The 26,071-nt window shown below is 49.4% G+C and overlaps 1 protein-coding gene across 1 annotated transcript; it reads right to left on the reverse strand.

Moving 5' to 3' along the window:
- Positions 1–225: 225 nt before the first annotated feature.
- Mrps18a (mitochondrial ribosomal protein S18A) lies at positions 226–19,887 on the reverse strand. The gene is made up of 6 exons (XM_076557774.1): positions 17,224–19,887; positions 10,187–10,218; positions 6,616–6,723; positions 3,507–3,630; positions 3,236–3,305; positions 226–616 (listed from the first exon to the last, which is right to left on the reverse strand). Exons 1-6 carry the CDS (start codon positions 17,591–17,593, stop codon positions 472–474), a joined length of 849 nt encoding a protein of 282 aa, XP_076413889.1. The 5' UTR covers positions 17,594–19,887; the 3' UTR covers positions 226–471.
- Between the last annotated feature and the right edge of the window lie 6,184 nt (positions 19,888–26,071).

A 26,071-nucleotide genomic window follows, 5' to 3' on the forward strand; every position in this document is an offset into this window, starting at 1 on the left:
GGCAGGTGGTCACGGGTGGGGAGGGATGGTCAGGGGCCTGCTCAAATCCTGGGACTCAACTGAAAGCCACGTGTGGGCTAGGCCCCCAACCAGACAGAGTGATGCCTATGGCGTGGCCCACGGACCCACTCCAGTCAGGCAGGGCCCATTCAGATGAGCGCCTTCACACTCGGCCAACGCTGGAGGCCAGCACGGGCCCACACTTCCAAGCAGTGACCACACGGGGAAGCCTGGAGCCTGCTTTATTCCATTTCTTTGGGTCAGACTCCTGCCCAAGCCAGACAGAAGATCACAGGGCAGGAGATCCAGCTCCTGCCTGCCCTGGCTCCCAACACTGTGGCTGGGCAGATCCTGGGAACAGAAGTTAGTCCCGAAGTCCCCATGCTGTGTGCGGAGGGCAGTGGTTCTGGTGGGAGGGCCAAGTGTAACATCTGGAAGGTTCTAGTCAGATCTTCAACAGCACGGCTCCCATTAATGAAACAGCTTCCAAGGCCTTTTGGAGTAGCAGACATTATCTTTCAGGAGTGGTGACCCCACGGCCATACCCACCTTGTCCCAACGGTGGCCTTTTTTGTAGATGGGCTTGACAGAGCGGGGAGCCCAGCGAGTCAGGTAGCTGTAGAGGGAACACAAGAAGGTTGGCATGCCGGAACTGGACAGCAGGGCACTGTCCCGCCAGGCTGTAGTGGCTGCATCATCCCGTCCACCAGTCTTCCTCTCAGAGGGCAAAGCATTTTCCTGGGAGAAACTGCTGTTCTGGGAACGGATGGACGGACTCTGGCTGTTACAGTGTGTGGTCAGGGTCAGGCAGCCCAGGCCGTCCCCTTGACCTTTCTAAGATCATCCACACTCAGGGGAGGGCCGAGGAAGAGGACGCTTGGACCACAGCTCTCCAGCCCGACCCAGGGAAGGGTAGAGGCGGGGAACCCGGCACTCTTCCCCACTTGGCTGCTTTAGACACCCAGCCTCCAGAAAACTCCTCAGGGGACCACACTGGTGCAGGACCCTGCCCCTCACCCAACCCGATGGAAGCAAGGGATGAACACAGTGGGTGCAGTCCCAGGCCAGCAGGTTCCTGTAAGTGAAAAGATGGCGGCCACCCATGGTCCTCTGGCTCCTCTGGGGATAGCCTGGGCCCAGATTGTTCCTGGAAAAGTGGCTCACAGTGCTGAGACCGGGGTTTACTCTGTTCATAATGAAACCTGGCTCCTGACCAGAAAGGCTGAACTAGAAAGTTCAGCCACAAAGGCCAGGGGTCCTCCCGTGTTCTATGAGAGGTTGAGGCCTGCCCTGGCCGCCTCCAGAGACCCTCAAGTAAAAGCTTCTTAATTTAAAAACTAGTATTCCTGGCAGAAATGAAAATCTATTTTTTTGGCTGAAATCTTTGGCTGAAAAAGGGGTTGCTGACTCACGCACGCCTTTCCTCCGTGCTCCTCTGGACCTTGGTCTTTGGCGGGTAGCCTTATGTAGAGGGGAAGCTCCCGGAGGCCCAGCCCTGGTGTGTGCGGGGCCCAGGAGGTGGAGGCAAGGCGCCCCCAGCTGCCTGGGGTGCTGCTGTCTCTGCAGTCAGTGGTTCTAGGACAACAGGCTGCTCCATCACAGGCTCCTCACCACCAGCTGGCCCTGGAACTGGCTTCTCCCAGTCCTGGGGTGGGGGTGAGGGGTGGGTGCAGGCCCATGAAACAGGGTGCTCACCAGGACTCAAGGACCTCCGAAGACCCCAGCTGAGCACTCTCCAAGCTGCCCTCCTCAGCTGTCCTTCAGCTAGCTCGGGGCCAGATGCCTGTGCCATGTGGAGCAGCCACTGCCAGGGAGGCTGGGTGGCCTCCCGTCAGCCCCCTGTGAACCCCGCAGCTCTAGTCAGAACTCAGGCTTTCCTAAATCACTTTCTACCTCTTCTGAGCAAGGAGGACGGCCTGTGTCCCCATGCACAGAAGAGCAGGAAAGGGGAGACCGTCCCCTCTGCTGGAGAAGATACTGTTGCACCCGGGGGTTGAGGACACAAGGGAGTGAGCAGGGCCTAAGCCCTTGGGTGCAGACCAGGGACCCTTGGGTGCAATCCCAGCATCCCTTGTACGGGATCAGCACCTCCTGAGCCAGGACGTCCCCTCCCCCAGGGATGGCCTTTTGCGACTCAAGAGCCCCCACACATCATCAATCCTGTGTCACACCAAAGGACACCGGATGTGAGGGAGGGAGCCTGGCCCAGCTTCAAAGGCCCGAGGGCAGGATGGATTGTGTCCTCAGGCTTGCTGCTGTCTCTAAAGAGCCAGGGTGGGGGTGGGCTCAACCCCCAAACAGACCAGAGCATGCCCTGCTCCTCGGGGCTGCTGGCAGAGAGCCAGTCCAGCTCTGCTCAGCATCTAGGAATGGGGAGGCAAGGCACAAGGAAGCAAGCCTACGTTACCCACCTCACACCCTCCACCTAGCAACCCGGCCTCCCAGCATCCACCTGGGTCCTGGTAGGGATCTCTGCAGAGACCTGTGGGGACTTGGGAGTCTGGCTCTGCCTCAGCCACCCTGCAGAGTAGGCCGTTCTCACTATCAGGAGAGGCAGCCTGACACACTGGAGGAGGAGGCCGCTGGGGGCCCAAGAAGGCAAACTCTTCTCTCAACAAGGGGGTTCTGCAGATCTAAGTGCCTGTGAGGGTGACGTCATGGAGAGGGAGCATGCAGCTGGAGGGCTGTCTGAATATCAGGTGAGACTGCTCTCACTCCAGAGGGCCTGCCTACCCTGCTGCTGCTGGAGGGCTGCCCTGCGTCTCTTCCTCCTGAGAGCCCAGGAGAGCCGAGGATGCCAAGGAAGTGGTGAAGGCTGTTCACTGAGGTTCCGGAGCCTCTGTGCAGGCTGCCTTGATGCAATGCCGTGTACAGTGGCCCTACCCACAGTCCCCACGGCAAAGGCTTGCTCTGCCCTGTGATACCCCAGTGCCGGAGAGAGCTGGGATACTGCAGGTCTGCAGCAGCGCGCAAACATCCCCACAGCAATGCGGTGTGATGTCACCAACGGGAAAACATATTCTAATGCCCAACTGTGTCAAGGCCCTCTAGGACAGAAAAGAGGAGACGTGGGCCAGGGAAGAGGCGGCAGACGGCATACAGTACAGCCACAGAGGGAAAGATGGACTGGGCCGGCTCTCCTGGGCTGCCAGGAGAGCCATGGGACAAGCCCTTTGAATGCGGTGAGACCCACGGGCTTAGAGTGCTCGGGTCAATTGTGCTCATGTTTCCTTACCGGTTGAGCTTGGGTTTATTCTTCGGTAAGGACCCTTCTGGAAGCCGTGGCCTGTGATCTGGGAATAGACCTGAGTGGAAGAACATACAGTCAGCCTGTCTCCACAGCTCTGAAAGGGCCAGGGGTAAAGACCACAGGAGTGGGGAGCAGGGGGACACGGTGGGGGTGGGGCAGACAATCAATGTCCTGCTTGTCGCCTCTCCGGCTGTGACAGCTGGCTGGGCCGAGGAGCCTGCAGCCCACCACCCCTCTTAGCCCTGGGCACCCTGACCTGCTCGGTGGGCCATCTTTACACACTCCTCGATCTTTCGGTGTTCTTCCTTGCACAAGCCTGTGACACTCCGGGGCAGCATGCCTCCATGAGGCCGGATGAACTGACTGAGCAGCAGCACATCCTAGTGAAAACCAAAAACTGGAATGTAGGTCAGCTGGGTTTCCTTGTATGCTGGGAACCAGGACTGTGGGCTCTGCAGGGGTGCCAGCAGGACAACTCATTAGGACTTTTCTATTCCCCATTGCCAAGCAAAGGGTTCCCAAGAGCTCCCCAAAAATCTTCTGACACATTAGGTGAGACCAGAAATGCTCTAGTAAGCATTTTACCATCAGTCCTTCTTAGTAGTAAAAAGACTGGTCATCTGCCAGGGAGTTGCAGTGCACATCTTTAATCCCAGCACTTGGGAGGCAGGAGGATCTCTGAGTTCGAGGCCAGCCTGGTCTACAGAACGAGTTCTAGGACAGCCAGAGGTGTTGTTATACCTCTGAAACCCTGTCTCAAAAACAAAACACAAAAACAAACAAAAAATAAAAAAAACAACCAAACAACTGAAAACAAAAGTGTCCAGTGGTCACTGGTCAGTCTCATCTGCTGGGGTAGGACATGTACAGCGTTTCCATGAGGGGCAACGCCTGTTCCACCCCAGCGCAGACTTAGGTGGCCCAGGTGAAGTGCACACAGTCAGCTGCTCCCCCTGCTGTTCTGCTCAGGTGCTAGGCAGGACCGAGCTGGAAGGAAGGAACCAGGCTGTCCATATTTCATAAGCCCAGGTGGGAATGGGTGCTTGGGCCTCCTGTCACACCCCTAACAAGCTGTGTGGGATTACGTCTAGCAAAAAGGACAAAGTGGTAAGGAACGCTCTCCTCCACCTTAAACGGCTCAAAGGGTTAAGTAACACTTGTCCCTACCAGGGCCCAATGCCAGCCTGTGTCCGTTTCCTAAACTGCTGCCTTGCTGTATGACTGCAAATTTGTTTTAATCACGGGACAGCTCCTGGGAACCCCAGGCCCCAAACTCCCAGCCCAGCACTCTGCAGACTTGGACTCATCCACAGCTAAGGTGCTGATGGCTTGCATCCTCAGCACCCTTCACTGTGCCGAGCCCGCAACAGCAGCACACAGCTTGGGCCAACGGTGCTCCAAGTGGAAAGAGGAAAAAGGAAAAACAACTTTAGCCTTTACCTTGGAGAGGATTAGATTTCTTCTCCTGGAAAAACAGCCAAATCAATTTCCTGGAAATGGCCAGCAGGACACTGCCCTGAGTGGCTGGGCAGGTGTGGGGTTTGCCTCCCTCTCTGCAGCTGGGATTACGAGCATGCCTGTCTATTCACTGACATCCATGAGACAGGAAGCTCTGGACTCAGCCTTCTGCTGTACTCTGAGCACTTATTTTCAGGGACCCAGGGCAGAGCCCTGCCCTGCCCCCATGCCTGGGGGTGGACTAAAGCCAAGGTTCCCAGCCCCGGAGATTAGTTGGGTCACTCTGTTCGGATCTTCCTGCACTTATCATCTGACCAGGATCTCTGCCCTTAGCCAACCTGTGCCTCAGAGGGGAACCGGGACAACACACAGGTCAAACTGGCCCAGAGCCCGAATCACCTGAAACCCCCAGGGCGCTCCTGTCAGTGAACGCTCTGGAGAACAAGTGTGTCCAGGCTGGGTCCTGTCTTCTCTGCACGGTAGCAGGTGGCACATGGGCTCTGCCTGGCTTCTTGGATCTGGATCCTGGCTGATACTTAGTGCGGGAGGATTGCAGCAAGATTATTAACTTCTCCATGCCCAAGATTCCCTCACTGCAAAGCAAGGATAAAGTCCCTACTTCACGGGTTAATTAGAAATCGAAGGGCCAGTAAGATGGCTCTGCCAGTAAAGGTATTTGCTATGCCTGACTATCCGAGATTGAGCCCCAGGATCCACATGCAGGAAGGAGAAAGCTGACCTCCACATGTATGCTGTGGTATCTGTTCCTTCACATAGACTGTCACACTGCTCCAAACAAAAAAAAAGACTAAGTGATACTGGGCGGTGGTGGCACACACTTTTAATCCCAGCACTCAGGACGCAGAGGCAAGAGGATCTCTGAGTTCAAGGCCAGCCTGGGTGACAGAGTGAGTTCCAGGACAGCCAGGGCTACACAGAGAAACCCTGTCTTGAAAAACTGACCAAACAAACGAAGTGAGTTAAGAAAGCCCGTGAGTGCTCAGGACACGGCCTCCTGGAGCAGGCCCCACACCGACGCTGTCTGCTGCTGGCCATGTTCACCATCATCTCCTTCCCAGAAGCAGCTGCTCTGGAAAAGGTGCAGCAATTGGGTGGTCTGGAGCTGCACTGTGGAGACTAAAACGTGTCTGCAGATCCCACTGTGAACCACCTCATTATCTAGGGGAGAGGAGAGCCGAATCCAGGCCTGATTCCAGCCCGGTGAGAACTACCCTGCCCTTCTACACCAGGTCATGAACTCAGTGGCTTCCTGCTCCACAGCCTCTAAGAACTTTAAAAATGCCCAAGTTGAGTGGGTCTGTTTGAGGCTGAGTTGTAGAAGCAATGATTTACCTTAAAAAAAAAACAAAAACAAAAAACTGAGGTGCGTAAGTGGTTTGCCTGCTTGTATATATATGCACTGCATGCCTACTCAATATCCTCTGGGGACAGGAGGGCACTGGAGTTGTGGGTGGTTGTGAACTACCATGTGGGTGCGAGGAGCTGAACTAAGGTCCGTTGCAAGAACAGCAAATGCTCTTAACTGCTGAGCTGTCTCTCCAGTCCCATACTTTTTTCTTTAAATTTTTGTTGAGATTATTTTATGCATATGGTATTTTGGCTGCATGTATGTATGCAAACCATGTGCATGCGGTGCCTGTGAAGGCCAGAAGAAGGTGCTGGATCCTCTGGAACTTGATATATACAGCTTTCACCCACCATGTGGGTGCTGGGAGCTGAAGCCCTCTAGAAGAGCAGCCAGTGCTCTTAACCACTGAGCTTTTTCTCCAACCCTCAGCCCAGGCTTCTCAAAGCTCCTTAGCATCTACCACACAGTCAGGGTGAGAGGACTCTGGACCCAGTGGACCCAGGGTGATGGTCTTGATGGTCTTTACACTCACACTCACCTCGTAGTTATATTTGTGCTTCAGGTTCCAACGGCAGATGGGACACTGGCCTGAGGGGTTAGGGGGATTTGGAGTTGCCTTGGGAGTTTCTGTGATTCGGCCTTCAATCTAAGGAGGGAAAAAAAGCCAGTGTGAGAGCCTGGGTCAGGCATGCAGGTTTTTAACTGTGACCATGCCCTGCATGAACGCCAGCCAAAGCTTACTTCTGGGGGTCTCACGGCAGCAAGTAACAGGTCTTCTTGTATGATGGAGATTTTCTGTAGCTGCTATGTGCTGGGCCTTGGCCACAGGCAAGTGGTTTGGCAAACAGACCAGTGCTGCATCCGGTAATCCCAGCAGTGGGTGGCAGAGGCAGGAAAACTAGAAGTTCAAGGCTAGCCTGGGCTACGCAGTATTAAGTTCTAGGCCAGCAGGGGTTATATGTAAGACTCCTGCCTCAAAAACTAGACAAACAGCAATGATGACATCAGACTGACATACATACTGGTAACTAGAGCAGTGTTCTCACCCTTCCTAACACCGCGACCCTTTAATACAGCTCTTCATGTTGTGGTGACCCCCAACCAGAAAATGATTTCCGTTGTTACTTCATAACTAATTTTGATACTGCTATGAATATAAATATGTGTTTTCCCATGGTCTCTGGGGATTGTGACCCACAGTTTGAGAACTGCTGAACTAGAGGGGTTTGCCATATCAACTCAGCAAACCACAATAAAACACCTGAACCCTAGGCTTCCTCCCGGACTCTGGAAAGGGTTACACGTGCACATGTTAAAAGTTCCAAATGGGCTGGAGAGATGGCCCAGCAGCTAAGAGTATGGCTGCTCTCGTAGAGGACTGGGCTTGGGTTTCCAGGGGAATCTGATGCCCTCTCCTGGCTTCCAAGGGCACCTGCATGCACATGTACACATTCGGACAACTAGACACACACGGAAACAAGTTCCAAACGGCAGAGATGGGCTCTTCACAGCGTCCACCCGCTCTGCTCGTTATCTGCCGGCAGCACTGCTTCTTCCAGCTTTAACTACTTCCAGCTTTACACAACAGAGCCCGATCATCCCAACAAGAGGGGGTGTTTCCCCGTCTGGCCGTGTCGGGGGACATTTCTGATTGGACAGCTGGGGGAAGGGGTATGATGGGCACCTAGCAAGGATGCACAGGGGAGCCCTCACAACAAAGAGCTCCAGCCAGTGCTGCAGCTGAGAAACCCTGGGAAGAGCCAGACAAGCGGGTGTCTGCTGCTCCTCTCCCTCTGCAAACACAGAAAACATGGGCAGATGAACACAATACAGCCCTCCTCTAAATCAAACCAGGGTCCACGCAGTAGACTTAGCTGGCTTGGATTGTGTTCTAGGGACCAGACTGCCTCACACTTGCAGTGAACCTCTTGCCTTTGCTGCCCGAGTTCTGGGATTACAGCTTGCTTTCCTTCTGTCATTCTGAATAACACCTTTCAAATACCCTGCAGAGGCCACGTGTAACATGACCTTCCCATCATGGCTGTACCCTGTGACCCAGCCTTGGAATGGATAAGTGTACTAAAGCAATGATCTGGGAGTCAGCTCCAATTGCAGAGGCAGCTTAGCAGGCCTCGCTGAGACTGAATCCTAAGAGCATGGCTGGGATGGATTTGAGAGGCACAGGAACAAAAGTAACCCTGTCACCTGGACTGGGAAAGGCTACAAGTTCTGCTCAGTTATGTCAGGCACCACTACCCAACCCCCACTTCTACCATGGCAACCCCAAACACGTCAGAGAGAGGCTGAGGGCCAGGGAAAATCTGCAGGTGCATGGGAGGCCTCCAGGGCCCCAGGAGAGAGCCAACACTCATTGGCTCACTGTCACTTGGCTGGTTCTGTGCTAAGAATGGTTCACATGTACCAGTTCCTCTAACTCCCACAACTTAGTGCGGCAGGCGTCAGATCTGATTTTGGAGAACATACACCCACAGTCAGTCACAGCAGCACCTGACAGAGCTGCAGTGTCTCCACGTTCTCTCTATAAACAGCAGATCCATGCCTCACATGAAAAACCCTCTCTACACTTAGAAGTCAGCTGCGACAGCATCATCAGCTGGGAAGCAAGCCTGTGATTCTGAGTATCTAACACATTAGCTTCTCTTAGAGATGCTGCTATTGGTGGTGAACTAGCTGGTTCTGAAGTCTGAAGTGGCAGATGACAGCCAGGCGTGGTCTGCCACGGTCTTCAAGGGAAAGTGGAAACAGCCAACAGAAGAATAATGGGCATTGTGATGAGCTAGAAAAAAGGCCGGACCCAGGACAATGGCGGCATTAGCAGGAGATGCAGTGGGTGGGGGACTCTCTTCAGCACTGAGCACTCTGTACCCAGAAAAGTGGAAGCAAGATGCCACTTCAAAAGTCTGATGTCAGGCTGGGTATGGTGCATGCCTTCTAGCACTCGCGAGGCAGAGGCAGGCAGATCTTTGTGAGTTTGAGGCCAGCCTGGTCTACAAAGGGAGTTTCAGGACAGCCAGGATTACATAGAGAAACCTTGTCTCAAAAAACAAAAACAAAAAAGTTTGATGTCACCCTTTTCTCCAGCACAGAGTTTACAGGGTGAATGCCTTTTGCCATTTGAGACAGGGTCTTGTGTAGCCCAGGCTTGCTCACTATATAGCTGACGATGGCCTTGAACTCCTGATGCACAATCATGCCTAGACTGTTTTAGGTTTTAATCAGAAAACTGGAGAGATGCCCAAAGTGGATGGAGTACCCTAAAAAGTAAGAATTAGGTAGAAGCTAACCGGTGGAAAGGACAAGGAGGTATTCTGGGAGAAGAATGATTGGATTTCTCCTGGGGATAAGACTGCCTTGTGGAGGCCTATACTTGGCTGACTGCCAAAGAGGTTAAGCCCCTGGTTGACATGGAAGTTCCTGAGCCTTCTGGGAGCTCTGTGAGGTGGCTGGGAATTCCTTGGAGGCATAGAAGACCATGTGAAAACAAGGTTGTCTTTTAAGGATTATGGGATAATCTAGGCCCCATGACTGACTCCCCAAGGGAAGCAAGATGGGCCCAGTGAGGGAAAGGGGGGCATGGGTGGAAGAATCGTTCCAGTTTTCTTACCAAGAGACAAGCCAGGGTGCCAGCTAGTGCGGTTAGGGCCTAGGGACTATCATCGCTTAACGCATCACTTAAGGGTCACTCTTTATAGACAGAAAGCAAGGATCAGATGTCCAGGCCCTGGCTCTGGGCCAACTAACTCTGGTTCTGTAGGCCTGCAAGGCTGCCTTGGTTTCCCCTTTGGGAAACTGATTTATCACTTGCCAGAGAACATATTAGCAAAGGCCTCTGGGACTTTGTCATACAAAAGGTCACTTTAATCAAGTAACAGATACCTCAGTACAGGCACAGTGACTGTTCTTGATTAACCACACTACGGCACACAGCCCGAAAAATAGTAGACTTGAGGATTTATGGTCTCAGAGGGAGCAGATCCCGGAGCCAGGAGTCCAGATTGGGCCTCTCTCCCTCCCTCAGAGGAGCAGCCAGGCGGCTCCGAGCGAGCGCTGAGGAGGTCGTGAGTGGCCAGCGCAGCAGCGATACTTACTATGGTCGTCTTCCCTTCTTGGATCTCCACCACTAGAGATAAAGGGGAAAATTAGGTCAGCCATTTAATAAGGAACAGGGGGTTTCAAATAACAGCTCAAGTTCTACACAGGCAGAGGAGAGGAGCCTCCAGTCTGCACTCTCTCACGGTCCCTGCCTGGGACGGAAAGCGGGCAAGGTTCACCCCCAAGGGCCAAGGCTGTGGGCTAGCCTGAGGTGCTCAGCTGCAGCATCTCTCTGGGATTAAGGGGCTCCATGCTGGGTTTTTGAAGCTGAGACTCATCTTGATTCTGTCTAGAAGAACTGGCAAACTGAATAGCTGTGGCGGGAAAACTGCCATGCGTTTGAGGCCAGTCTGGGCTATAATATAAAGTAAGACTCTGTTTCAAAGACTTTAAACAAAGGGGGACCAGATCCTGTCCTGTGTGGCAAAAATAACCAAAAGCTCTCAGAGCAGCAGGCCTGAAGGGATCGGAGGTACCCCTTACACATGTCCCTTCACAGAGGGAATCAGACCAAAGTGTTTCTAACTGTGAAGGGTTTGCAGTCTAAAACACAGCACTGTCTGTGTTCCGGTGGTGGCTTTTCAATGAGACGAATCCAATCCCAAAACGTCTCCCGAGACTCCGTGTCAAGACTGCATGGCCCTGGCTGTGAGGGAAACAGTCTCTGCTCCATCCCTTCTCATCTCCCTGAAGGCTTCTGTTCGGTATCACGCCAAAGGAAGGGATGAAAGCGGTAGCAGTCAGGAGCCTGGAGACATCAGGCGCAGCAGGACTTTAGGGAACACTTAGTCCACACTGAGGACAACCCAGGCCCTACTGATGCTGGAGACAGACAGGAGAGAAGTGGAGGCGAGCCCAGGAGCTGCACACACCTGTCACCTAACTAGGACACTGAACGACAAGGCCAATGGCACCTGAAGCTGCCGCCAGCTCACACACACACAGCAACTGGTCCCGGAGAGCCTCCCATGCTCCTGACTGCTGAGAAAGAGAGCCGCAGCTGCTAGCAAGGAGCTGGTACACAGCAAATGCTCAATAAATGCCATTAAGGAGTGAAATAATCACCACTGTCTCCTTTTAACTGCTACACCAGGGAGCTGGAGCCCACAGTCTGCAAACCACCTCTCCAGATGCTAAGAGCCCATTTAAACAGTAGTCTGGCCACCACAGTGTAGTTTTACTTAGCTCTGGCTAACGCAAGAAGATAGATTAGAAAAGCACCTAAGGTCCCTGACTTCGAGAATTCAGTGGGAGCTAAAGATCTCTCCCTGAGAAAAATATCTACCTGCAAATACACAATTGGCCATGGGTTTCAGGAGGCTCACAGTCAGCTGTAGGGTATGTGTTAGAGACCTGGCTATTCCTCAGAGGTGGAAGGGGGTATACTTGTGTTTCTTTTCTTCTTCTTTTTTTTTTTGGTGTACCATATTTTCTAAAATAAACATATGCTGCTTCTGCAAAAACATAATATAAACAATAAAAAGAGAAGGGCCTAAGGAAAAAAGGCAATGCTAACCCAACCAGAGCCCATGTCAGCATCTGTGACCACTGAGCTCTGTGACCGACACTTAATTGAACACAGGCTGCCTGGAATGAGTCCTCACTTGTTCTCTGGGCAAACCATTCATAAAGAATCATTACTCCAAAACAACCAAGCTGAGAGCCCTCTCTGTCCAACTCCAGACGCACACAGTGAGGCAATGACCAGAAAAAGCCAGAGGCTTTCTTCGGAGAACACTGCAGCCACTAATCAGAACAAACTAGGTTCCTGGTGCAGAAGAAACTGCGTCACCTCACACACGGTTCTACTTGTCCAGAACGGAGACCAACCCATGAACGGGATGTGGGGGAGACTCAACCTGGTTGTCAGCCTGGAAGCCAGCACAGCTGCAGAGGGGAGGTCACCACGGTGTCCACTGCAGAATGGCCCACACAGGGGACCAAGGAGAGCAGGAGGGCAGTCTCCGGCCCAGGAGACCCCAGCTACCCTAGAAAGTTTGCTACTACACAAAAAAACTGGGGGAGGGCCAGAGGGTAGCCAAATGGGGGCAGCAACAGGTAGGGGGTCAGTTTCTGAGAAGTGGCAGGAAACAAAAGCAGACCTTCTCTACCACGGAGTCAGTACCAGGACAATGGCCTGAAACACAAAGAGCATAAACATGTGGTTTCCTTCTTGGTCCAGGCTCTTGGGCCCTAACCATAAGGTAAACAAGTCTAACAAAACACACATCACTCTCGGCAAAGCCCCAAACCCTGAAGTCATCCCACTGGCCCCTGGAAAAGAGATCAAAGCCCATGGCAAGCTCCACTGTTCACAAGCTCTCCCACAGCAACCTCGAGCCAGTGAGTGTCTTTCTAGAAGCTGTGGGTAAAACAATAGGCAGATGCTTATCTAAGAGAGACAATCTGTCAAACCAGAGGAAGGACCCAAGGAGCTCACAGGAGACACAGACTGATCAGGCAGGCAGTCAGTGCAGGGGAAGAAGGCCAGCTGCGGCCTGGAGAGGCCCTCAGCAGATTTAAGCCTTTGAAAGAAGAGATAGGAATCAAAAATAGTATTGACTTTCAGTGTGCATAGAAAAACATGGCAAACCCAAACAAAACCTGAGATCCATTTGTCCCAGGCCCCTCTCCATTCAAGAGAAGAGGTGGGTAAGAAAAGCTGGACAAAGGTTCAGGCACCAATAGAAAACTTACTTAGGAAAAAAAGCAGCCACCCCTGCATCCTGAGACATGTCAGCGTGAAGTCAGCCACCAGACACGACACTGCTTTCTAAGAGAACTAAGGCTGCATCCTCAAGCCTGGCACCCCTCACACACATGGAATGATCTTCTCAAGGGAGGCAGCATGTGAACTGAGAATCAGGAAGGGGCAGCAGCCTCGCTCTCCCTCCTGGGCAGAGGAACAGCAGAAGAGGAAGGCACAGTCTTTGCCCTGGAGGAGGGAAGGGAAGCAAGTATGGGAACTTCACTGTAATAAAGCCCATGTCTCATAAAGAGGTCCTCTGAGTACTTCAGGAAATACTCCTAGGACGGAGTCCAAGATCACTGCATTACAACAGCCTGGAGCAAGCAGCCATGTGGTGAGACCGTAATGGGCGCAGAAGCCCTGATGGACACATGAACACAGGCAGACACGGCGCACTGGGGCTGACAGACTCAGCTGTTTAGTAAAGGAGGCCGTGAGGGAAGGTGGAGGCTGTGGGGCTGCAGGGCAAGACAGCAGTGAGCAGCCCGAGGCCAAGGCCTCACAGAGCCGTGCAAACTAAGATGGAGACAGCCCTCTGCCCCAGCAGGCACATCGGAGTGCTCGTGCTTCCGGTCGCTGCCTGTGTCTCAAGCACCATCTCCTTCAGTTCACCTTTCATCACTCAAGGTTCTGGGTCTCCAGCTGCCTCCGGTTCTCTTCCCTGGAATTCCGGGTGGACTGTCCCTCTGTCCTGGCTTCAGCGCCTCACTGCTGCCTACCAACTTTCCCCATTAGCAGGGCACTAAGTCTTAAAAAATCCCAACTTCCTCTCAAAGCTCTCTGCTCCAGAATTGCCCACGCATCAGATGGCCTCTCTTAGCTTCCTGAAAGAGACAAATTCCCTCTGCCCTTGCATCATTTCAATACATTCTGCCTCAAGGTCACGGCTGCCAATTCACGTGCTCACGGTTTCTTGTCAAGGCATCTCCTTCACAAGGGTGGTCAGGCAGGAAGTTTCTAACACCATCCTTGCTAAATCTGACAGTCATTGACGAAATTACTAGAAGTTCTTCGGCAAGTTAACTGGTAAGAGCCTTTCAGTAAGGGAGAGGACAAAAGAGGGGACCTGCCATGGAGGGCCAGGGCTGTGGGACACTGGAGACGGAAGAGCGTTACCTCTGCTTTCAACTATACTACTTATAGCTGAGGTCAGGTCAGCTACTGAATCTTTAGAACTGGATTCCCACACCCGTCAAAATAAAGACGGCTAATATCTACCTTTAGGGAAGACTGAGGAAATGTTTTATGGAAAATCTAGCACATTCCTGGAGGAAAGCACTTAGTAAGTCAGTTTCCTCATTTGTCCGTCCAGCCCTGTTTTTCCCATAACCCACTCACTCTCACTTTGGGCTTGTATGTACCTGCCAATCCAATCTCTCTCTCTCTCTCTCTCTCTCTCTCTCTCTCTCTCTCTCTCTCTCTCTCTCTCTCTCTCTCTCTCTCTCGCACGCTCTCTCTCTCTCTCTCTCTCTCTCTCTCTCTCTCTCTCTCTCTCGCACGCACACTACACACACACACACACACACACACACACACACACACACACACACACACACACTCCAGCTGGCCTGGAACTCTCTAAGTAGATCAGGCTGACCTCAGAATTCACAGAGACCCACCTGCCTCTGCCTGTCCACCCCCACCCCCACCCCATGTCAAACTTTAGACCAGGCTGTCTCAGCATCAGCACTACTGACATTTTGGGCCAGCTGGTTCTTTGTCGTGGAGCTGCCATGTGTGTTGTAGGACATTTAAAGGTATTCCTAGCCACTCACCAGAGGCTGGTACCAGTCATGACAACCAAAAAAGTTTCTAGACATTGCTAATGTTTTGGGGATGGGAGAAAGGGAACGGATGACCACACTGAGAAACTCTAAAGGCTTAGAGTGAAAGTTTATAGCAATGATGCTGGTACTCGGTCCTCAGGAGTCTCTTTTCTTCTGGATTCCAAGCCTCATGAATTCTCACTACAGTTATGTAGCTTTATCCTTGAAAAGCAATATGCGCCGGGCGGTGGTGGTGCACGCCTTTAATCCCAGCACTCGGGAGGCAGAGCCAGGCGGATCTCTGTGAGTTTGAGGCCAGCCTGGACTACCAAGTGAGTTCCAGGAAAGGCGCAAAGCTACACGGAGAAACCCTGTCTCGAAAAACCAAAAAAAAAGAAAAGAAAAAAAAAGAAAAGAAAAGAAAAGAAAAGCAATATGCTTGAATATTTTCAGCAGGAGAATCAGCTTGTTTGCCACAACTTTAAATTTTACATGCACAATGATATTTGCGTGTCAAGGATGCTAGCTAAACCAATGAAAATCAGCTGTATAGGCCGTACCAAAAGGCAGAATATCACAGGTTCACTTAAAGGTTTAGAGATGGGTGATTCTAAAGACTATAAAACATGACAGGGCTTTCACATCAATTCAATTTAATATTTAGCCTACAGAGCAGGCTGTCTAAACAGTGGCAAACAGACAGGAGAGTTAACAACCAAGTATTTGTAGAGAGGACCAAACATTGGTTATTTAATTCATCATCCACAGACTCTCCAGTTAAAAACAGATCTCGCTGGGCGTGGTGGTGCGCGACTGTCATACCAGTCCTTGGGAGGCAGAGGCAGGGGACTGCTAGATGTTCAAGGCCAGCATGGTCTACCTAGAAAGTTAAAGGCCATCCAAGGCTAATTAGCAAAATTGTGTCTGAAACAACAAGTTTTTTATGTGAAATCTCAAATATTTCTGTTTTGAAACTAATCATACAAGAAACTACCTATTAAAAAAACAAACAAACCCCTACATAACATACAAACTACAAATCATACAAGACACCCTCTTGATTTCTTTTTATCTTTTCAAGTATAAAACTACTTAACTATAGTAAAAACAACAACAACAACAAAACCCAACCCACACACACACACATTAAAGAACTGTATGGTGGCACACGCCTCCAAGTTCACACTCAGGAGACAGAGGCAGGTGGATTTCCGTGAGTTTAAGGGCAGCCTGCTCTACACAACAAGTTCCAGGTCAGCTAAGGTAATATAGTGAGACTCTGTCTCAAAAATTAAAAAAAAAAAAAAAGGTGTTTTTTTTTTTTTTTAAAGTTTCTTGTTTTTCTGAGACAGGGTTTCTCTGTGTAGCTCTGGCTGTCCGTCTGGGAACTCTCTCTATAGACCAGGCTGGCCTTGAACTCAGAGATCTGCCTGCCTCTGCCTCCCGAGTGCTGGGATTAAGGTTTGGGATACCACCGCCAGGCCCTTATCTGCCACTCTTAATGAAATGACTGTTTGAAACTAAAGAGACCTCTTCTAAGTTGTGCATAATGGTTTAAGGCTGTTAATCACATAACTGGGGAGGCTGAGGCCTCTTCTTTGATTCTGTGGCTCTTTTTTTTCTTTTTTCCCCCCTCCAACAAACTGATTACTCTTTCCAGTTGGTTACTTCTCAACTTTGACCGATATTCACTGGCTGGCCAACACTGTGCTAGAATTTTAAAAACAAGCTCCTTACTCCATCATTTCTCTAGCACATCACTCACCCATTCCTGCTTCCCACAGAACGCCGCAGACTATATCCCTTTAGGAGCCTGCTCAAGAAGCATCTTCTTTATGAGAACTTCCGACGGCCTTTGTTATTTCCGGTAACGGAATCTTCCTGCACTTTGTCGTGCAGATGGATGACTTTCATTTACTGGGAGATGTACACACATCTCATCAGAACCCCAGCTTCGCAGAGAGGCTGTGCTTTCTCCTTGTACAGCCCCTTCACAGCTTGACTCACAGCATCTGGCCTAGAATCGGGTTACTTTTCTAGATTTAATATTAGTGAAATGCAGAACCAACACTAACCACCTGCTTCTTAGTTGTTCGGCTGCCTCTGCACCTTGGCTGCCTCTCAGATTAGTAGCCTAGACCACACACACACACTCAAAGCCACCACCTAGTCACATTTTCAGAAGAGAGAATGAAAAGAGACGCTTCGGGGCATGCTTTAATCAAGGTGAGGGCGATTTGGAAACCACGAGAGAGGTAGCATTCGGCCCTTCATAGCTCTTCTGAACTCTGAGATACCCGTCTTTGACCTCTCAATCCTCCTTAACTTCCGGAAGACACTAAGAACCGGGAAGCGAAGCAACAGCGCCAGGGTCTGAACCGGCTTTTAAGCGTCCCGCCCGCGGGGGCCGCACCTCCGACGTCTCGGAATGGCGCAGAGCGAGCGGCACCCCGGGGTCGCGGAAGTCTGTTTGATGGCTGTTCTCAAGTTCTAGAGGTCGCTGGGTCCTGGGACTCACCTTCTCTCAGCCCACGAGCTGGAAGCCATAGCCAGCCGGTCGCGGCGGGGCCTGCCAGGAACCCTTGGAGCTGCCGCCCGCAGCCGGACACCAGCGCCCTGAGGGCCGCCATCTTGGAAACACACCTGACCTCGCGTGTACTTCCGCTTCCGGAGCGGGGCGTACGCAGCCGCCGTGCGGGTTTCTCGTGGTTACCCCGATTGCTTCTGGTTCGCTCAGCAGTCGGGATTGGGTCTAAGGGGGTGCGCCTTTGTGTGAAGCAGGTGTTCTGGTCTGAATGTCTAGGGGAGATCCTCCGGCAGCTGTATGGCAGAACCTGGTCCCTAAAGTTGCCCGTTAGTTTCTCCTGGTAAATCGCACACCTCACCATGTCTCTAGTTTTTCTTCCTGCTTGCCAGCCGTGGGTTTTCAGCTTTTGTGATTGGGGCTAGGCCCGTCAGGACAGATAGAAATGGTAATGGACTCTGGCTCTGGGAGCCCCAGACCTGGAACAGAATTGACCTTCCTCCCACCTGCCAGTCTTCCTGTCCTGAACTTGGCACCACCCATCTGCCTATTCTTAAAAATGCTTTGTTAAGAGTTGACTTCAAACTTCAGTCACTGTGGAAATGACGTTGACCTCCCCTATGCAGCATCTGTCTGGTTCTCTGCAGCATCTGTCTGGTCCTCTGCAGCATCTGTCTGGTTCTCTGCAGCATCTGTCTTGGTGCTCCACGGTTGCAGTCTCCCCGATGGGATTGCAAATTCTATTAAGGCAGAAACATTGTTGGCAGATGTGGTGGTTCGCGCCTTTAATCCCAGCACTAGGGAGGTTGAGGTAGGTGGATCTCTGTGAATTCCAGGACAGCCTGGTCTACATAGTGAGTTCCAGGATAGAGCTACACAGTGAGACCCTGTCTCAAAAAAGAAAGATTACAATTTTTGTTGACTCTCATGCCCCCAGCTCCTAACACAGGTCCCTGATATTTAATAACACATAATAATGGTACAATGTATACTTGTCAGTGAATAAGTAGAACCTGTTTTATAAAATAGGTTGTTGCAAAGATTAAATAAATCGTTCATGATCAATAAATATAAGCTAGTTAATAGGACAATTATGGAGATGGCTCTTTTCACGAGCTTGACATATTTGCCTTATAAGAAAAGTTAAAATACTAAAAAGAAAATAAAATTGCTTAATTTTCCTTCTTTCAGATTTTCAGGACATAGAGGATGTTCCCCTGAGCTACCTAAGAAAGGAAAATCATTTACACCTCAATTCTTCCTTTTGATGATGAAGGCCTTCCCCCACGCTTTATCCAATATAAGCCTAAAAGGGGTGGGGGTGTCCCTAGTTATCCTACTCTGGTCCTCTGGTGAGAAACACTAGTCTACTGAAAGGCACAGCAATGCTCTGATGCTAGTGAGAGAAAGGACCTGCTGTCTAGTTGGTACTGGTGTCCTGCTGGTCTAGGTGGATGTGGAGCTTTGTAGCATCACTGTAGACAGGAAGAACAGGAGAAATACCACACTGAGCAAAGGAAGATACAGGCAAGAACTGAAAGGCCACTTAAGGTGGGATTGATTGACACATGACTTTGAAGCAGGTTTCTGTGGGGTGCACTTCTAGATGGTCCAGACAAGATCAAGATTTGACTCACTCTAGCTTCCAATTTCCCCTGTTTTTACCACATTCCTTGTATTTTTTTTTTTTTTTTAATTCACTTCCAACTTCTGGGGACTGAGCAGAGGCCAGGGCAGTCACTGAGTCCCACCTGACACTTGTGGGCATAGTGAGCTCAAGCATTTGGGTGCTAGCCCTTCCCAGTTATGTTTTCTAGCTTACTGTAATCAACATAGATTTTAGGGTACTGGGCAGATGGATCAGTTAAGAGCCCTGGCCACACTTTTAAAGGACCAGGGTTTGGGTCTCAGCACCCATATGGCAGCTCACAACCTGCTGTGCCCCCAGTCCTAGGGGATTTGATGATCTCTTGTCTCCAAGGGCACCAGGCCTAAACATGGTGCTCATTCAAACATGCAAGCAGTCATACACTTAAAATAAAAACAATCCCTTCCTGTTCTGCCCAGCGAAGGGACCATATGTGCCATTCTTAATTCCTGTTGTAACAAAGGGAAACTTTTCCTAGTATCTGGAGCTCTTGATACCCTACATGTGGAAGAGGAGGGTGTCCTTAAATTCGTGGCAGCAGGAACTGGCTGAGGTGGCACCAAGTTTGACTTGGGTTGGAACAATCCACCCACAAGAGGAAAACTGATGGAATCTGGGTCATAAATCTGAGGAGGACCTGGAAACGCTGCTGCCGGCTGCTCTGGCCATTGTTGCTTAGGTCAGCACCATTTCCTCCAGGAACATGGCCAGCGAGCTGTGCTGCCCTTTGCTACCGCCACTGGAGCCGCTCCAGCTGCTGGCTGCTTCACTCCTGGGACCTTCTCTAACCAGATCCAAGCAGCCTTCAGGGAGGTGACCAATCCAAGGCTGACCACCGGCCCCTCACAGAGGTGTCTTATGTCAGCTTGTTTACTACCGCTCTGTCTAACACAGATTCTCCTCCACGTTTTGTGGGTGTTGTGATTGTTAGATTACTAAGAGGCAGCTGTAGAGAGGCAGAAGGTAGAAAGAAAGAAAGAGAGAGAGAGAGAGAGAGAGAGAGAGAGAGAGAGAGAAAGAAAGAAAGAAAGAAAGAAAGAAAGAAAGAAAGAAAGAAAGAAAGAAAGAAAGAAAGAAAGAAAGAAAGAAAGAAAGAAAGGCTTGCTCGGACCATAGGTGGACCATATTTATTCCTGGCAAGGCGGCATCTTGCCATCCACATGTGTAGATGACCAAAATGCCTACAGAGAGAGATGGGATGCAGCCCCTTATAGGGGCAGAAATGACTTTCACAGTCCGAAAGGGAAGCTGGGAAGTGTAGTCTTTCAGCAGGAAGCTATCAGTCCTAACTCTGAGAGGATATAAAATATGCAGGACAGGGACATTATAGCTGTTTCTGCTGAGGAGAGTCTTTGTTAGAGGGAGGAGTCGTGGGTCCATTGGGGGAGGGGCTTCTAGTCATGTAACTTGATTGACTTTGATGGATCAGGTGATTGCCATTTTGCATTCCTGGAGAGATTTGGAAAATAATTATTAGAGGGCTGTAAGCAGATGATTTGGTTACAGAGCGAAACCAAGAGATTCCCAGGAAGGCTGAGGGATTGGGAGGAAGACAGGTGGGAGAAAATGAGCATAGAGTTGATTCAGGGTGGCAGTGACTGTCCCATCACCAGGACTGCTGGACTAAAATGAGCCAGCAGAAACAGCAGGGAGCTGCAGAGCATCAAAGGAAGGAGACAGGAGAAACAGGGGCTGATGTAAAGAACTGTATCTGGCTCAGGGTGAAAGGGATGACATTCCCTTTAGCCTGTTTCTCCACAGCACCTAAAAGGTCTTTTTGCAGATGTATCCGGAACACAGGGAGCTGTTGTAGGGTGAGAGCATTGGGAGAGCTTGCGCGGGACGTTTTGTTTGGGTATAGGGTAAAGTTCTGTAAGTAAAGCATTTAAAAATGGGGTAAAAACGTAAGAGTGGGGATAACGAGGAGGAAAGAGGGGAATAATGCAGCAGGCAGGGAGTCGAGCTGGTCCTGAAGGATGTGAAGCTCGTCTGAGCTGGTCCTGAAAGATGTGAAGTTCATCTGAGCTGGTCCTGAAGGATGTGAAGTTCGTCTGAGCTGGTCCTGAAGGATGTGAAGTTTGTCTGAGCTGGTCCTGAAGGATGTGAAGTTTGTCTGAGCTGGTCCTGAAAGATGTGAAGTTTGTCTAAGCTGGTCCTGAAGGATGTGAAGTTTGTCTGAGCTGGTGCTGAAGGATGTGAAGTTCTTCTGAGCTGGTCCTGAAGGATGTGAAGTTCGTCTGAGCTGGTGCTGAAGGATGTGAAGTTCATCTGAGCTGGTCCTGAAGGATGTGAAGTTCATCTGAGCTGGTCCTGAAGGATGTGAAGTTCGTCTGAGCTGGTCCTGAAGGATGTGAAGTTTGTCTGAGCTGGTCCTGAAGGATGTGAAGTTTGTCTGAGCTGGTCCTGAAGGATGTGAAGTTTGTCTGAGCTGGTCCTGAAGGATGTGAAGCTCGTCTGAGCTGTGAGACGGGGAGGTGGATTGATGCAAAGGAGGCTTCAGTCCAGCTGCTTCAGTTCTGAGTCCCCCAAACAGTGTTCAGAATGGCAAGGAGAGGAATGAGTTAGACGGCCCCTTAGTGCCCTTTTAGAGGTCACCCAAACGCTTTTAGGGGCTTGGGGACGTTGGTCTCTCTGCCACTGAAGGCTGACAGAAGGGTGATGGGGGAGCAGCAGTTGGAGGCCTCAGCGGAGGATCCATCCCAGGGGCCGTGAGAAAACTGACAGTTGTCAAAGATCCAGAGCGGGAGTCAGGAGGGAACAACTGTACAACTTAGTGGGGGCCATTAAGAGACGGAGGAGAACTTCACATCAGAGAAACGTGAGTTAAATGTGACTGGACAACTGGCAGGACCGTGTTCTGTGGAAGGATAAGGTGGCTATAGTCAGCTGTTTGTTACCTCAGACTCCTGCATGAGGAGCAAGCACCCGGAAGCTTTGGAAAAGACGTCAGTTAATGTCCGCACCTAAGGGACAATCTGACAGAACTGTCTAAGTGGTAGGCCTTGTGTCACACGGAACAAACTTTGTGTATTTGTGTCAAATATTAATAACGGAAGGTAGTATTTAATACATATTTTTGCAAAAATTAAATTATAAAAATCAAATTATAAGTACCTACATTCCAATTTTATATTGTCAGGCTGTGTAAAGAGACAATATAACTCTAAGTTGTATTCCCCAGAAATTATTTCCAATTTAAAAAGTATTCTCCCAGAGACAGTACTGCCTTGATTTTCCTCAACAGGCACGTCTCTAGAATGCTCTAGAACATGCTAAGTTACTACCCGAGTCAGTGACTGTCATGTCAAGAGTAAATGACTCTCGGGCTGGAGAGATAGCTTAGTGGTTAAGAGCACTGACTGCTCTTCCAAGGGACCCGGGTTCAATTCCCAGCACCCATATGGCAGCTCACAACTGTCTGTAACTCCAATTCCAAGGGACCAGGGGACCCTCACACAGACAAAACACCAATACACATAAAATAAAAAATAAATAAATTATAAAAAAAAGAGTAAATGACTCACTTTACAAAGTTTTCTAAAATTAACCCAACTAATAGAACCTCTTAAAAATCTCTGCATTTTCATTCTATACACTCAACCAAGATGGAGGATGAAAGCAGCCACGTCAAATCTGTAATAAATAATTTACATGTCATGTAGACTGAATTAACTAACCCTAACCCTGACCCTGAAACTGAAAAGGCTTTAAGCCAGCTCTTTACTTCTCTAGTCTATGGACAGATCTCTAGGTCACCACAGACGCACAGCAGTAAGCATGCTTCTTACTGTCAGCCCCTCCAGTGGCCAGGCCCCTCCCCCTGGACTGCTAACTGCCAAGTTTCACCCACAGAACACTAACTGTCTTAACTGCGGGACCCTGCCCCCACCCTGCAGAGCAAAAGCCCAATCTTTGGACACGAAATACCACCAATCTCCACCCTGGAAAGCTTTACACCCTTCCCAAGAAGCTCTATATAAGCTCTCTATCCTGTTCAGTTCTCTGCTGTTTCTTGCCTTAGCAGAGGCAGCCACTCTCCTGGCTTTTTCCCTCCCAATAAATCTCTTGTGTGAGGTTTGTTGTGTGGTGTGACTTTGTGGTGTTTTTTGGCTTCTAGCTGCCAGGATACCTTTCCACCTGAGCTGCAATGCTTACACTTAACATCACATTCTATTTAAAAATAGATTGTTTAGATGCATACCCTTTTTTTGGGGTGGGGGATTGTTTTTTGGTTTTGGTTTTTCAAGACTTGGTTTCTCTGTGTAGCCCTAGCTGTCCTGGAACTCACTCTGTAGATCAGGCTAGCCTCAAACCTAGAGATCTACCTAGCTGTCCTGGAACTCACTCTGTAGACCAGGCTGGCCTTGAACCCAGAGATCCGCCTGCCTCTGCCTCCCAGTGCCACCACCAGCGCTTGGCTCACCCCTCTTTTTTAAATGAAAGAATTAACTGTCAGCTCTTTAGTGCACAGCTTGATGAATTCCCATAGAATAAGTAGAACGTGATCAGCACTCTAGAACACTATCCTGTATTCCCTTCCAGTCCTGCCCCCCAAGAGATAACCATTATCTCAACTTTTGGCACCACAAACATTTTCCTGATCTGAGCCTTATATAACATTTTCTTAGACTGTGTCTTATTTTAAAAATTCTTTCTTCTGTTGGTGGAGTTTGAATCCTTCCCATGTGGACCATTGCAGATAGTGCTGGGACTGACACGACTTTTGGCAAACCTGAGAACAAGCTTTCTGGAATATTCTAGTGATGGAACTGTTAGGGTATACATATGCTCAGCCTTAGTAGAACATGCCCAGAAGCTTCCCATGGCAATTGTACCAGTTTATTCTGGTACCAGCTATATGTGGGAATTCCAGTTGCTCCAAAACCTTGTCAATATTTGAAGTGTTTTTTTTTTGTTTGTTTGTTTGTTTTTTAGCTTTCATCTGTCACCCTGGTTAGTATATAGTAAGGGCTCATTGAAGATTTATTTTACATTTATTTGGTGCCTATTGACAATAACTTTTCATATGTTTATAACCATTTAAATATCCTATTTTATAAAATATCTGTTCAGGATTTGTGCTCATTTTATATTTATCTGTCTCTTTTTTTCTTGATATGTTGATATTAAATATGTATATTTAAATTTTATTTTCATTTTATGTATATGAGTGTTTTGCCTGCACAAATGTATGTGCACCATGTGTGTGCCTGGTTCCCAAGGAAACCAGTTCCCCTGGAACTGGAGTTAGAGGTGGCTGTGAGTTACCACATGGATGCTAGGAACCAAACTCTGGTCGTCTGTAAGAGCAGAAAGTTGCCATCTCTTCGGCCCCTGGTCTCTTTTTTTCTTATTATCTTCTTGCTCTTTATATATTCTGGCTACTTGTTATTTGTTGACTACATGTATTGCAAACATCACATAGTTAGGTCTTCACATGCTGCCTTCTTGCTCCTTGGAGTATAATTTTTTTTAAGCAAACATTATTTTTTAAAAATTCATCAGTTTTTCTTCTATTATGGTTGACATATTTGTATTACTTTCCCCCTCTTTAAGGCCATGAAAATATTTTCCTATAGTTTTTTTGGTTTTTCAAGACAGGGTTTCTCTATATAACAGCTCTGGCTGTCCTGGAACTCACTTTGTAGACCAGGCTGGCCTCGAACTCACAGAGATCCACCTGCCTCTGCCTCCTGAGTACTGACTGGGAATAAAGCCGTGCTCCATCACCATCCGGCTCTCCTGTGTTTTCTTGCAAAGACTTTATAATTAGATCTTCAGTTTGTCTGGAATTGTTTTACCATGTGGTCTGAGATTCATTTTCTGAGCCACCGAGGTGGGTTGAGGGGAAAAGTGCCTGCCACCTGTCCTAGTTAGCTTCCTGTTGCTGTGACAAACACCGTGACCAAAAGTGGCTTGAGGGGAGAGGGTTTGTTTGGTTTATGGTTACAGAGGGAAGTCAAGGCAGGAGCTCCAGGCAGGGACTGAAGCAGAGGCCATGAGGGAATACTACTACTTATTTTCTGTTCAGGTTGACAACCAAGATTGGCCATTAGAGTCCCTTGCAAGCCTAATGCCCTGAGTTCAATCCCTGGAAGCCACGTAAAGGTGGAAGGAATGAGCCAACCTTTAAACTGTGTCCTCCGACCTCCACACTCACCGTGACATACGCTTGTGTGCATGTGCACTCCCCTCCATTGCTTGTGCGCGCACACGTGTGCACGCACACACACACACATCTTCATCATCATAAATAAATAAAATAAAATTTTAGAAATATTCATTTTCTGCCATGGTAGTGTCTTACTGATCTAATACCATGGGTGGAGGCAGGAGGATCACATTCCTTCCCTGCACATTAGCGGTTCTAGTTTCTGGAATCTCTATTTGGTTACATTGATCTCAATTTTGTCATCTACTTATCTATTTATTGAGGCAGAGTTTCACTCTGGTCCAGGCTGGTGTGGACCTTGTTATGTAGATCGGGCTGGATTCAAACTCGTGAACATCCTAGCTCTGCTTCCCACCTGGTAGGATTCTAGGTATGTGCCGCCTGCCTGGCTCTTTGATGCCATTTTTAATGGCTATGTACTGTTTTGTTGTCTGGAAATCTCCACAGCTTACTGGAGGCTTTTGGCTTACTTCCAACTCAGTACTTTTTTTCCCTTTTTCTTTTTCTTTTCTTCTCTTTTCTTTATTTTTCTTTTTTTTTTTTTGTTTTTTTGAGACAGGGTTTCTCTGTGTAGCTTTGCGCCTTTCCTGGATCTCGCTCTGTAGACCAGGCTGACCTTGAACTCACAGAGATCCGCCTGCCTCTGCCTCCCAAGTGCTGGGATTAAAGGTGTGTGCCACCACCGCCTGGCTCCTTTTTCTTTTTCTAACTTCTCTCTCTCTCTTTTTTTTTTTGGACAGGATCTTGCTATTTAGGCCATACTAGCCTTAAATTCACTACATAGCCCATGCTAGTCTCGAATCTGTGGTAATTCTACTGTCTCCTGGGATTAGAAGACACCATGTCTGGTTTAATTCAAATTTATTTTCTAAACTGTGTTTCCTACCTAAATATAACATGTTCTACCCACCAGTTAGTCTTCTGTACTCCTCTCCTCACTGGTATGTGGGGATGCTTTGTGTATTGTGTGGTGGAATCAAAGACAGTAAGGGTTTTTGTTTGTTTGTTTTTGTTTTTTTTTT

Source organism: Peromyscus maniculatus, chromosome 21 (genome assembly GCF_049852395.1).
Source record: "Peromyscus maniculatus bairdii isolate BWxNUB_F1_BW_parent chromosome 21, HU_Pman_BW_mat_3.1, whole genome shotgun sequence".
Lineage (NCBI taxonomy): Eukaryota > Metazoa > Chordata > Mammalia > Rodentia > Cricetidae > Peromyscus > Peromyscus maniculatus.